The sequence below is a fragment of the Siphateles boraxobius genome, unplaced genomic scaffold, assembly GCF_051911475.1.
Source record: "Siphateles boraxobius isolate OS27281-9 unplaced genomic scaffold, OSU_SipBor_1 167, whole genome shotgun sequence".
In the NCBI taxonomy this organism is placed as follows: domain Eukaryota; kingdom Metazoa; phylum Chordata; class Actinopteri; order Cypriniformes; family Leuciscidae; genus Siphateles; species Siphateles boraxobius.
In genome coordinates this window covers 180,001-192,500 of record NW_027508774.1, presented here as the reverse complement: position 1 = coordinate 192,500, position 12,500 = coordinate 180,001, and the positions used below count along the sequence as shown (strand labels likewise).

The following is a 12,500-nucleotide window of genomic DNA, read 5'->3' as shown; positions in this document are numbered from 1 at the left end:
CAGGGGGACTTTAATATCTCACAATTCAGACCAATTCATCAGAATCGCAAGAACAAAACCGCAGAAAAAAAGTCTGAATTGTGAGATAAAAATGCAGTTACCTTTTATATTTTTTTATTCCATGGCGAAATAAGCTTCCATTTAGACTATTTGTTATGCATTTCCAAATTTATGAATTGGCCAATCAGGTACTGATGATCTCAAAACGCTTTGTTTATCACTCTCTGGTAAAGTTGTTGAGAACGGTTGTGTTCTTTGTGATCCTTAGACACGTGTTACATCCTTTCGTTTGCCATCATCATGTTGAACACGAGTCTTCACAACCCCAACGTGAAGGACAAGACCCCGCTGGAGAGATTCATTAGCATGAACCGCGGGATCAACAACGGAGAGGATCTCCCCGATGACCTTCTGACGGTGAGCAGCCAATCACAATCACTCCTCACTGGTCACATGACCAAAATACTACACTCGAGTCACTGAGCACAAATAACAGTGTGGTGTTAAAGGGATAGTACACTCAAAAATGAAAATTAGTCCATGATTTACTCTCCCTCAAGTCATCCTAGGTGTATATGACATTCTTCATTCAGACGAATACAATCTGAGTTATATTAAAAAATGTACTGGCTCTTCCAAGCTTTATACTGGGAGTGAATGGCAGGATATTTTTGAAGTCCATCAATCCATCATAAAAGTGCATCTGTCCATCATAAAAGTGCATCTGTCCATCATAAAAGTGCATCCATCCATCATAAAAGTGTATCTGTCCATCATAAAAGTGCATCCATCCATCATAAAAGTGCATCCATCCATCATAAAAGTGCATCCATCCATCATAAAAGTGCATCTATCCATCATAAAAGTGCATCTATCCATCATAAAAGATCATAAAAGATGTTGGAGTAGATGTAGATGTAGTAGTAGATGTAGGAGTTAGGGCTGGGACGGTTACCGCATTACCGCAATACCGCGGTCACGTGACTCCAACCGCGGGTCTGAGCTCGTCACCGTCATCACCGCAAAAAAAAAAAAAACATTGGCCTGCGCATGTGTGCACGTTGTGTCTAATGACATGGATTAATTGATTCTAATGACATGGATTATGTCTAATGAGTAGTGGCTTACATGGATTCAAGATTTTCTAAACAAAACTTATCATCAAAAGATGGAGCAAATCCGATCTTTCGCGAGTTGAGGAGCGCAATGTTCCATGACACATAATAACATTACATTCGTATTAGAGATGCTCGGATGGGCTATTATTATTTCATCCACAACCGCATCACAAAACTCATCTGTCCGCCATCCACCCGCACCAACGTTATTTGATCAATTTTAGAAACCGCATCCGCGGCGCTGACTGTTTTAAGGTCTATGAGCAATGCGAGGCGCTGCTGCCGCGAGGCTAGAAAGCTCTTGGCTTATTTAAAGTGGTTTACCGCCATACCACGGGAAAATCTTGCTTTTCAACCGCGGTTAGAAAAAATCCATACCGCCCCAGCCCTAGTAGGAGTAGATGTAGATGTAGTAGATGTAGGAGTAGATGTAGATGTAGGAGTATATGTATTAGTAGATGTAGGAGTAAATATAGATGTAGAAGTAGATGAAGATGTAGGAGTAGATGAAGATGTAGGAGTAGATGTAGATGAAGATGTAGGAGTAGATGTAGATGAAGATGTAGGAGTAGATGTAGGAGTAGATGTAGATGTAGGAGTATATGTAGGAGTAGATGTAGGAGTAATAATAATAATAATAATAATAATTTGTTATATTTATATAGCGCTTTTTCCGGGACCTCACAGCGTTTTACATAGAAGGGGGAATCTCCTCAACCACCACCATTGTGCAGCTCCACCTGGATGATGCGACGGCAGCCATATTGCGCCAGAACGCCCACCACAGACCAGTTTACTGTTGGAGAGGAGACAGAGTGATGAAGCCAATCAGTATATGGGGATGATTAGGAGGCCATGATGGACAGAGGCCAAGGGGCAAATTTGCCAGGATGCCGGGGTTACACCCCTACTCTTTATCCCTATTTGGGATTTTTTATGACCACAGAGAGTCAGGACCTCGGTTTAACGTCTCATCCGAAGGACGGGAGTAGATGTAGATGTAGGAGTAGATGTAGGAGTAGATGTAGATGTAGATGTAGGTGTAGGTGTAGGTGTAGGTGTAGGTGTAGATGTAGGTGTAGATGTAGGAGTAGATGTAGATGTAGATGTAGGAGTAGATGTAGATGTAGGAGTAGATGTAGGTGTAGATGTAGGAGTAGATGTAGATGTAGGAGTAGATGTAGGTGTAGGTGTAGATGTAGGAGTAGATGTAGATGTTGGAGTAGATGTAGGTGTAGGTGTAGATATAGGAGTAGATGTAGATGTAGGAGTAGATGTAGGTGTAGGAGTAGATGTAGATGTAGGAGTAGATGTAGATGTAGATGTAGGTGTAGATGTAGATGTAGGTGTAGGTGTAGATGTAGGAGTAGATGTAGGAGTAGATGTAGATGTAGGAGTAGATGTAGATGTAGGAGTAGATGTAGGTGTAGGAGTAGATGTAAGTGTAGGAGTAGATGTAAGTGTAGGTGTAGGAGTAGATGTAGATGTAGGAGTAGATGTAGGTGTAGGAGTAGATGAAGGTGTAGATGTAGATGTAAATGTAGGAGTAGATGTAGGAGTAGATGTAGATGTAGGAGTAGATGTAGGTGTAGGTGTAGATGTAAATGTAGGAGTAGATGTAGGTGTAGATGTAGGAGTAGATGTAGGAGTAGATGTAGGAGTAGATGTAGATGTAGATGTAGGAGTAGATGTAGGTGTAGGTGTAGGTGTAGATGTAGGAGTAGATGTAGGTGTAGGAGTAGATGTAGATGTAGGAGTAGATGTAGGTGTAGGTGTAGGTGTAGATGTAGGAGTAGATGTAAGTGTAGGAGTAGATGTAAGTGTAGGGGTAGGAGTAGATGTAGATGTAGGAGTAGATGTAGGTGTAGGAGTAGATGTAGGTGTAGATGTAGATGTAAATGTAGGAGTAGATGTAGGTGTAGATGTAGGTGTAGATGTAGATGTAGGTGTAGATGTAGGTGTAGATGTAGGAGTAGATGTAGATGTAGGTGTAGGTGTAGGTGTAGATGTAGGAGTAGATGTAGATGTAGGTGTAGATGTAAGTGTAAGTGTAGGTGTAGGAGTAGATGTAGATGTAGGAGTAGATGTAGGTGTAGGAGTAGATGTAAGTGTAGGAGTAGATGTAAGTGTAGGTGTAGGAGTAGATGTAGATGTAGGAGTAGATGTAGGTGTGGGAGTAGATGTAGGTGTAGGTGTAGATGTAGATGTAAATGTAGGAGTAGATGTAGGTGTAGATGTAGGAGTAGATGTAGATGTAGGAGTAGATGTAGGTGTAGGTGTAGGTGTAGATGTAAATGTAGGAGTAGATGTAGGTGTAGATGTAGGAGTAGATGTAGATGTAGGAGTAGATGTAGGTGTAGGTGTAGGTGTAGATGTAAATGTAGGAGTAGATGTAGGTGTAGATGTAGGAGTAGATGTAGATGTAGGAGTAGATGTAGGAGTAGATGTAGGTGTAGATGTAGGAGTAGATGTAGATGTAGGAGTAGATGTAGGTGTAGGTGTAGGTGTAGATGTAGGAGTAGATGTAGGTGTAGGAGTAGATGTAAGTGTAGGTGTAGGAGTAGATGTAGATGTAGGAGTAGATGTAAGTGTAGGAGTAGATGTAAGTGTAGGTGTAGGAGTAGATGTAGATGTAGGAGTAGATGTAGGTGTAGGAGTAGATGTAGGTGTAGGTTTAGATGTAGATGTAAATGTAGATGTAGGAGTAGATGTAGGTGTAGGTGTAGGTGTAGATGTAGGATTAGCGTAAACTCTGATGCCTCTTGCGCTTCACACACACAGCGCTGGGGAACAAACTAAAACTCCTCCCACATTTTAGACTTCTAATTCGTGACCGGTGTTTTGTTTTGCTCTATCCTCTGCGCTTCCGCGTTCGTCAATACGTCATGCGTCGGGTCAGGGATTACTCTTTCACCGTAAATCGAAGTGTACGAAAGCTAGTTATTTTAGTCGAATGGGTTAGAATATCCTGCAATTCACTGCCATTATAAAGCTTGAAAGAGCCGGGACATTAATATAACTCTGATTGTATTCGTCTGAAAGAAGAATGTCATACACACCTAGGATGACTTGAGGCAGAGTAAATCATGGGCTAGTTTTAATTTTAGGGAGAACTATCCCTTTAATTATTCATCAGTAAATAAGCAGCACTAACAGGAAGACTGACGTGTGTTTCTTTTCATCACCACAGAATCTGTACAACAGCATACGGAACGAACCCTTCAAAATCCCAGAGGATGATGGGAATGATCTCACACACACCTTCTTCAACCCTGACCGCGAGGGCTGGCTGCTCAAACTGGGTAAAGATTATAAAGTTGTTATAAAGATTGCTCAGCTGACTGCATTAAACAAACCGATTATGATTCACTACTGCAAACATATTTAGTCTAGTTTACTTTCTCTTTCATCTATTCCAGAATTGCTTTTGTTAGATGTGTTTATTGTAAATCTGGGCAAGTTTAATAGTAGGGATGGGTACCGAAACCCGGTATTAAACGGGCCGCGGGGCTGAATTTTGAAAACTGAAAGACTGAAGTGTGCTGTATCGATAAGCTCGGACGTTATCGGTTCTGCTGTCGGTATACTGGAGAAATTAAGAAAATACACATATTATTTATTATTGCTATAAAGACGCAATCTTGAACATGTTTATCTCACCAGCCATTTGCTATTCGCAGTCCAGAAGAGAGAACGAGCAATCTCTCACGCGGAGCCACAGCGCGCACAACACCACAGCCCTGCTTAATGACTGACAATGAGGACAGAACTAAACATTCAAAAGTGGTTACACTTCAGATCTGGGATATTATTCTAATTTTATTTTAGATTTCGGCTTCCAAAGATTATAAAAAGAAGATATTTGAGATGAAACCATTACAAACTAGACGCTTTCTGTCTAGCGCAACTTCCTTCCCTTCACAGCGATGCGCTGTCATTTCTTCCTAAAACCCAAACGCACCGTCAGAATCAGCACGATCGGGGATTGTTGTAAAATGCAGTCTCTACCGTTGCTAAATTGCGGACGCGTTTAATCATTAAAATAGCTATTAAAAGCACAAAAATCTGCGCAAGAGACGCTGTTCACAAGGCGACGCGCTCCGAAATGGACTGCAACGAGACAAGAAAAGTATACTTAACATTGGGCTTCTTGTGTGCATATAAGCTATCAAATATACATAAAACATAAAAATGACCAGCTCTGAGATTCAGTGAAACACAGTTTATTTACTTAAACACAGTTTATGTCTTAAATGGACATAAATAGTTGGGGGAAAATGATGGTGCATCAGTCATCTATTAGATCTGCACTCAGTCTTAAAGGGGCAGCGTCTAATAAACCTGCTGACGATTGAGCCATTAAAGCGAATCACTCACAGCTTAATCTATGTATGATAAACTATGGAGTGTTATTTTACATTTGATTACTAAATTAGATTTCTTTTCAGACAGAAACACTTACCTGAAAAGTAATTTTAGTAGACATTCCTGAAATTAAAGCACCGTGTATATAATTTGTATCTTTGTTTAATTGTTTTTAATTATTTTTTGACCGTGTGTTTGTACTTGTTTTTGCCTATTGTATCCTATCTCATGTATATAAAACAAAAAAGCCTGCACATGCTACATAACAAATAGCTAGATATTTTATTCGTTTTGTTCAAGCATTGCCTTATCTTTTGCTATAGATATTTTACATTTCAAAATATAAAGCAAATGTTAATTATTACCCGAATGTAAAAAAAAAGACACAACAAAAAGAACGATAAGAATACCGTTTAAGTACCGGATCGTTAAGCAGTATCGGTAAGAGTAGTAATACGGTTAAAACCTTAACGATATCCATGCCTATTTAATAGTGACATCCTCAATGTCTTTGTGTCAAATAGATACTGCTCACCCATCTAACAAAAATATATAAAATAATAATTAATATAGATAAGAATGTTCATATTATATTATGAAAACGTAATTTCTGATGAACAGTCTAAATTTTAGACTAGAAAGTTTTTTCTTGGTTATTCAAATGTTAATGGAACGCTTCATTGTGTCATTCAAACATTATGGAACGTTACTTTTGAATGTTCTCTGAACTTTCCGAAACAAGTAGTTACATTTATAAAACGTTACATGAACTACGAACTGAAATATTCCATGAACGATGTATAAATAATGTTTTTGTGCGGATTTTTTGAGAACATTATTAAAGACCAGATAACTGAACAAATGTTTTTTTTAGCATTACTGGAAGAACATTTGATCAAAACGTTCTGAGAACTAAATGTGCATGCATTAGTAAATGTTGAAATTAACTTTTGTTGAAGTAATGTTGAAGTACTTTTCATATTTGGCTCATGTAATCTAATGTAGTTAAGTAGTGTTAAGTGTTGCTGATGTGTAATCTGATGTAGTTAAGTGGTGTTAAGTGTTGCTGATGTGTAATCTAATGTAGTTAAGTGGTGTTAAGTGTTGCTGATGTGTAATCTAATGTAGTTAAGTAGTGTTAAGTGTTGCTGATGTGTAATCTAATGTAGTTAAGTGGTGTTAAGTGTTGCTGATGGGTAATCTAATGTAGTTAAGTAGTGTTAAGTGTTGCTGATGTGTAATCTAATGTAGTTAAGTGGTGTTAAGTGTTGCTGATGGGTAATCTGATGTAGTTAAGTAGTGTTAAGTGTTGCTGATGTGTAATCTAATGTAGTTAAGTGGTGTTAAGTGTTGCTGATGGGTAATCTAATGTAGTTAAGTGGTGTTAAGTGTTGCTGATGGGTAATCTAATGTAGTTAAGTGGTGTTAAGTGTTGCTGATGTGTAATCTAATGTAGTTAAGTGGTGTTAAGTGTTTCTGATGCGTAATCTGATGTAGTTAAGTAGTGTTAAGTGTTGCTGATGTGTAATCTAATGTAGTTAAGTGGTGTTAAGTGTTTCTGATGCGTAATCTGATGTAGTTAAGTGGTGTTAAGTGTTGCTGATGTGTAATCTAATGTAGTTAAGTAGTGTTAAGTGTTGCTGATGTGTAATCTAATGTAGTTAAGTGGTGTTAAGTGTTGCTGATGGGTAATCTAATGTAGTTAAGTGGTGTTAAGTGTTGCTGATGTGTAATCTAATGTAGTTAAGTGGTGTTAAGTGTTTCTGATGCGTAATCTGATGTAGTTAAGTAGTGTTAAGTGTTGCTGATGTGTAATCTAATGTAGTTAAGTAGTGTTAAGTGTTGCTGATGTGTAATCTAATGTAGTTAAGTGGTGTTAAGTGTTTCTGATGCGTAATCTGATGTAGTTAAGTAGTGTTAAGTGTTGCTGATGTGTAATCTAATGTAGTTAAGTAGTGTTAAGTGTTGCTGATGTGTAATCTGATGTAGTTAAGTGGTGTTAAGTGTTGCTGATGTGTAATCTAATGTAGTTAAGTGGTGTTAAGTGTTGCTGATGTGTAATCTAATGTAGTTAAGTAGTGTTAAGTGTTGCTGATGTGTAATCTAATGTAGTTAAGTGGTGTTAAGTGTTGCTGATGTGTAATCTAATGTAGTTAAGTAGTGTTAAGTGTTGCTGATGTGTAATCTAATGTAGTTAAGTGGTGTTAAGTGTTTCTGATGCGTAATCTGATGTAGTTAAGTAGTGTTAAGTGTTGCTGATGTGTAATCTAATGTAGTTAAGTAGTGTTAAGTGTTGCTGATGTGTAATCTAATGTAGTTAAGTGGTGTTAAGTGTTGCTGATGAGTAATCTGATGTAGTTAAGTGGTGTTAAGTGTTGCTGATGTGTAATCTGATGTAGTTAAGTGGTGTTAAGTGTTGCTGATGTGTAATCTGATGTAGTTAAGTGGTGTTAAGTGTTGCTGATGTGTAATCTGATGTAGTTAAGTGGTGTTAAGTGTTGCTGATGGGTAATCTGATGTAGTTAAGTAGTGTTAAGTGTTGCTGATGTGTAATCTAATGTAGTTAAGTGGTGTTAAGTGTTGCTGATGTGTAATCTAATGTAGTTAAGTAGTGTTAAGTGTTGCTGATGTGTAATCTAATGTAGTTAAGTGGTGTTAAGTGTTTCTGATGCGTAATCTGATGTAGTTAAGTAGTGTTAAGTGTTGCTGATGTGTAATCTAATGTAGTTAAGTAGTGTTAAGTGTTGCTGATGTGTAATCTAATGTAGTTAAGTGGTGTTAAGTGTTGCTGATGAGTAATCTGATGTAGTTAAGTGGTGTTAAGTGTTGCTGATGTGTAATCTGATGTAGTTAAGTGGTGTTAAGTGTTGCTGATGTGTAATCTGATGTAGTTAAGTGGTGTTAAGTGTTGCTGATGTGTAATCTGATGTAGTTAAGTGGTGTTAAGTGTTGCTGATGGGTAATCTGATGTAGTTAAGTGGTGTTAAGTGTTGCTGATGTGTAATCTGATGTAGTTAAGTGGTGTTAAGTGTTGCTGATGTGTAATCTGATGTAGTTAAGTGGTGTTAAGTGTTGCTGATGGGTAATCTGATGTAGTTAAGTGGTGTTAAGTGTTGCTGATGTGTAATCTGGTGTAGTTAAGTGGTGTTAAGTGTTGCTGATGTGTAATCTGATGTAGTTAAGTGGTGTTAAGTGTTGCTGATGGGTAATCTGATGTAGTTAAGTGGTGTTAAGTGTTGCTGATGTGTAATCTGATGTAGTTAAGTGGTGTTAAGTGTTGCTGATGGGTAATCTGATGTAGTTAAGTGGTGTTAAGTGTTGCTGATGTGTAATCTGATGTAGTTAAGTGGTGTTAAGTGTTGCTGATGTGTAATCTGATGTAGTTAAGTGGTGTTAAGTGTTGCTGATGGGTAATCTGATGTAGTTAAGTGGTGTTAAGTGTTGCTGATGTGTAATCTGATGTAGTTAAGTGGTGTTAAGTGTTGCTGATGGGTAATCTGATGTAGTTAAGTGGTGTTAAGTGTTGCTGATGGGTAATCTGATGTAGTTAAGTGGTAGTTAAGTGTTGCTGATGTATAATCTGATGTAGTTAAGTGGTGTTAAGTGTTGCTGATGTGTAATCTGATGTAGTTAAGTGGTGTTAAGTGTTGCTGATGGGTAATCTGATGTAGTTAAGTGGTGTTAGGTGTTGCTGATGGGTAATCTGATGTAGTTAAGTGGTGTTAAATGTTGCTGATGTATAATCGGATGTAGTTAAGTGGTGTTAAGTGTTGCTTATGTGTAATCTAATGTAGTTAAGTGGTGTTAAGTGTTGCGGATGTGTAATCTGATGTAGTTAAGTAGTGTTAAGTGTTGCTTATGTGTAATCTAATGTAGTTAAGTGGTGTTAAGTGTTGTGGATGTGTAATCTAATGTAGTTAAGTGGTGTTAAGTGTTGCTGATGTATAATCTAATGTAGTTAAGTGGTGTTAAGTGTTGCTAATGTATAATCTGATGTAGTTAAGTGGTGTTAAGTGTTGCTGATGTGTAATCTGATGTAGTTAAGTGGTGTTAAGTGTTGCTGATGGGTAATCTGATGTAGTTAAGTGGTAGTTAAGTGTTGCTGATGTGTAATCTAATGTAGTTAAGTGGTGTTAAGTGTTGCTGATGTATAATCTAATGTAGTTAAGTGGTGTTAAGTGTTGCTAATGTATAATCTGATGTAGTTAAGTGGTGTTAAGTGTTGCTGATGTGTAATCTGATGTAGTTAAGTGGTGTTAAGTGTTGCTGATGGGTAATCTGATGTAGTTAAGTGTTAGTTAAGTGTTGCTGATGTATAATCTGATGTAGTTAAGTGGTGTTAAGTGTTGCTGATGTGTAATCTGATGTAGTTAAGTGGTGTTAAGTGTTGCTGATGGGTAATCTGATGTAGTTAAGTGGTGTTAAGTGTTGCTGATGTGTAATCTAATATAGTTAAGTGGTGTTAAGTGTTGCTGATGTGTAATCTGATGTAGTTAAGTGGTGTTAAGTGTTGCTGATGGGTAATCTGATTTAGTTAAGTGGTGTTAGGTGTTGCTGATGGGTAATCTGATGTAGTTAAGTGGTGTTAAGTGTTTCTGATGCGTAATCTGATGTAGTTAAGTGTTGCTGATGTATAATCGGATGTAGTTAAGTGGTGTTAAGTGTTGCTTATGTGTAATCTAATGTAGTTAAGTAGTGTTAAGTGTTGCGGATGTGTAATCTGATGTAGTTAAGTAGTGTTAAGTGTTGCTTATGTGTAATCTAATGTAGTTAAGTGGTGTTAAGTGTTGTGGATGTGTAATCTAATGTAGTTAAGTGGTGTTAAGTGTTGCTGATGTGTAATCTGATGTATTTAAGTAGTGTTAAGTGTTGCTTATGTATAATCTAATGTAGTTAAGTGGTGTTAAGTGTTGCTGATGTATAATTCGATGTAGTTAAGTGGTGTTAAGTGTTGCTGATGTGTAATCTAATGTAGTTAAGTGGTGTTAAGTGTTGCTGATGTATAATCTAATGTAGTTAAGTGGTGTTAAGTGTTGCTAATGTATAATCTAATGTAGTTAAGTGGTGTTAAGTGTTGCTGATGTATAATTGGATGTAGTTAAGTAGTGTTAAGTGTTGCTGATGTATAATCTAATGTAGTTAAGTGGTGTTAAGTGTTGCTGATGTATAATTGGATGTAGTTAAGTAGTGTTAAGTGTTGCTGATGTGTAATCTAATGTAGTTAAGTGGTGTTAAGTGTTGATGATGTATAATTGGATGTAGTTAAGTAGTGTTAAGTGTTGCTGATGTATAATCTAATGTAGTTAAGTGGTGTTAAGTGTTGCGGATGTGTAATCTGATGTAGTTAAGTGTTGATGATGTATAATCGGATGTAGTTAAGTAGTGTTAAGTGTTGCTGATGTATAATCTGATGTAGTTAAGTGTTGCTGATGTATAATCTGATGTAGTTAAGTGTTGCTGATGTGTAATCTAATGTAGTTAAGTGGTGTTAAGTGTTGATGATGTATAATTGGATGTAGTTAAGTAGTGTTAAGTGTTGCTGATGTATAATCTAATGTAGTTAAATGGTGTTAAGTGTTGCGGATGTGTAATCTGATGTAGTTAAGTGTTGATGATGTATAATCGGATGTAGTTAAGTAGTGTTAAGTGTTGCTGATGTATAATCTAATGTAGTTAAGTGGTGTTAAGTGTTGCAGATGTGTAATCTAATGTAGTTAAGTGGTGTTAAGTGTTGCTGATGTATAATCTGGTGTAGTTAAGTAGTGTTAAGTGTTGCTGATGTAGTTAAGTGGTGTTAAGTCTTGCTGATGTGTAATCTGATGTAGTTAAGTGGTGGTAAGTGTTGCGGATGCGTAATCTGATGTAGTTAAGTGTTTCTGATGCGTAATCTGATGTAGTTAAGTGTTTCTGATGCGTAATCAGATGTAGTTAAGTGTTTCTGATGCGTAATCTGATGTAGTTAAGTGTTTCTGATGCATAATCTGATGTAGTTAAGTGTTGCTGATGTATAATCTGGTGTAGTTGAGTGTTGCTGAGGTATAATCTGGTGTAGTTAAGTGTTGCTGATGTATAATCTGGTGTAGTTAAGTGTTGCTGATGTGTAATCTGATGTAGTTAAGTGTTGCTGATGTATAATCTGATGTAGTTAAGTGTTGCTGACGTACAATCTGATGTAGTTAAGTAGTGTTAAGTGTTGCTGATGTATAATCTGGTGTAGTTAAGTGTTGCTGATGTATAATCTGGTGTAGTTAAGTAGTGTTAATTGTTGCTGATGTATAATCTGATGTAGTTAAGTGTTGCTGATGTATAATCTGATGTAGTTAAATGTTGCTGATGTGTAATCTGATGTAGTTAAGTGTTGCTGATGTGTAATCTGATGTAGTTAAGTAGTGTTAAGTGTTGCTGATGTATAATCTGATGTAGTTAAGTGTTGCTGATGTATAATCTGATGTAGTTAAGTAGTGTTAATTGTTGCTGATGTATAATCTGATGTAGTTAAGTGTTGCTGATGTATAATCTGATGTAGTTAAGTGTTGCTGATGTATAATCTGATGTAGTTAAGTGTTGCTGATGTATAATCTGATGTAGTTAAGTGTTGCTGATGTATAATCTGATGTAGTTAAGTGTTGCTGATGTATAATCTGATGTAGTTAAGTGTTGCTGATGTATAATCTGATGTAGTTAAGTGTTGCTGATGTATAATCTGATGTAGTTAAGTGTTGCTGATGTATAATCTGATGTAGTTAAGTGTTGCTGATGTATAATCTGATGTAGTTAAGTGTTGCTGATGTATAATCTGATGTAGTTAAGTGTTGCTAATGTATAATCTGATGTAGTTAAGTGTTGCTGATGTATAATCTGATGTAGTTAAGTGTTGCTGATGTATAATCTGATGTAGTTAAGTGTTGCTGATGTATAATCTGATGTAGTTAAGTGTTGCTGATGTATAATCTGATGTAGTTAAGTGTTGCTGATGTATAATCTGATGTAGTTAAGTGTTGCTGATGTATAATCTGA

The 12,500-nt window shown here is 36.9% G+C and overlaps 1 protein-coding gene across 1 annotated transcript in view; it reads left to right on the top strand.

Annotated features, from left to right (window-relative positions):
- The window catches only part of cyth4b (cytohesin 4b), a 34,229-nt gene that overhangs the window by 15,167 nt on the left and 6,562 nt on the right, over positions 1–12,500 (top strand). Inside the window, exons 8-9 of the mRNA XM_077232183.1 lie at positions 269–417; positions 4,309–4,420. Of these exons, the coding sequence (XP_077088298.1) occupies positions 269–417; positions 4,309–4,420 (261 nt within the window). The remainder of the gene's footprint in view (positions 1–268; positions 418–4,308; positions 4,421–12,500) is intronic.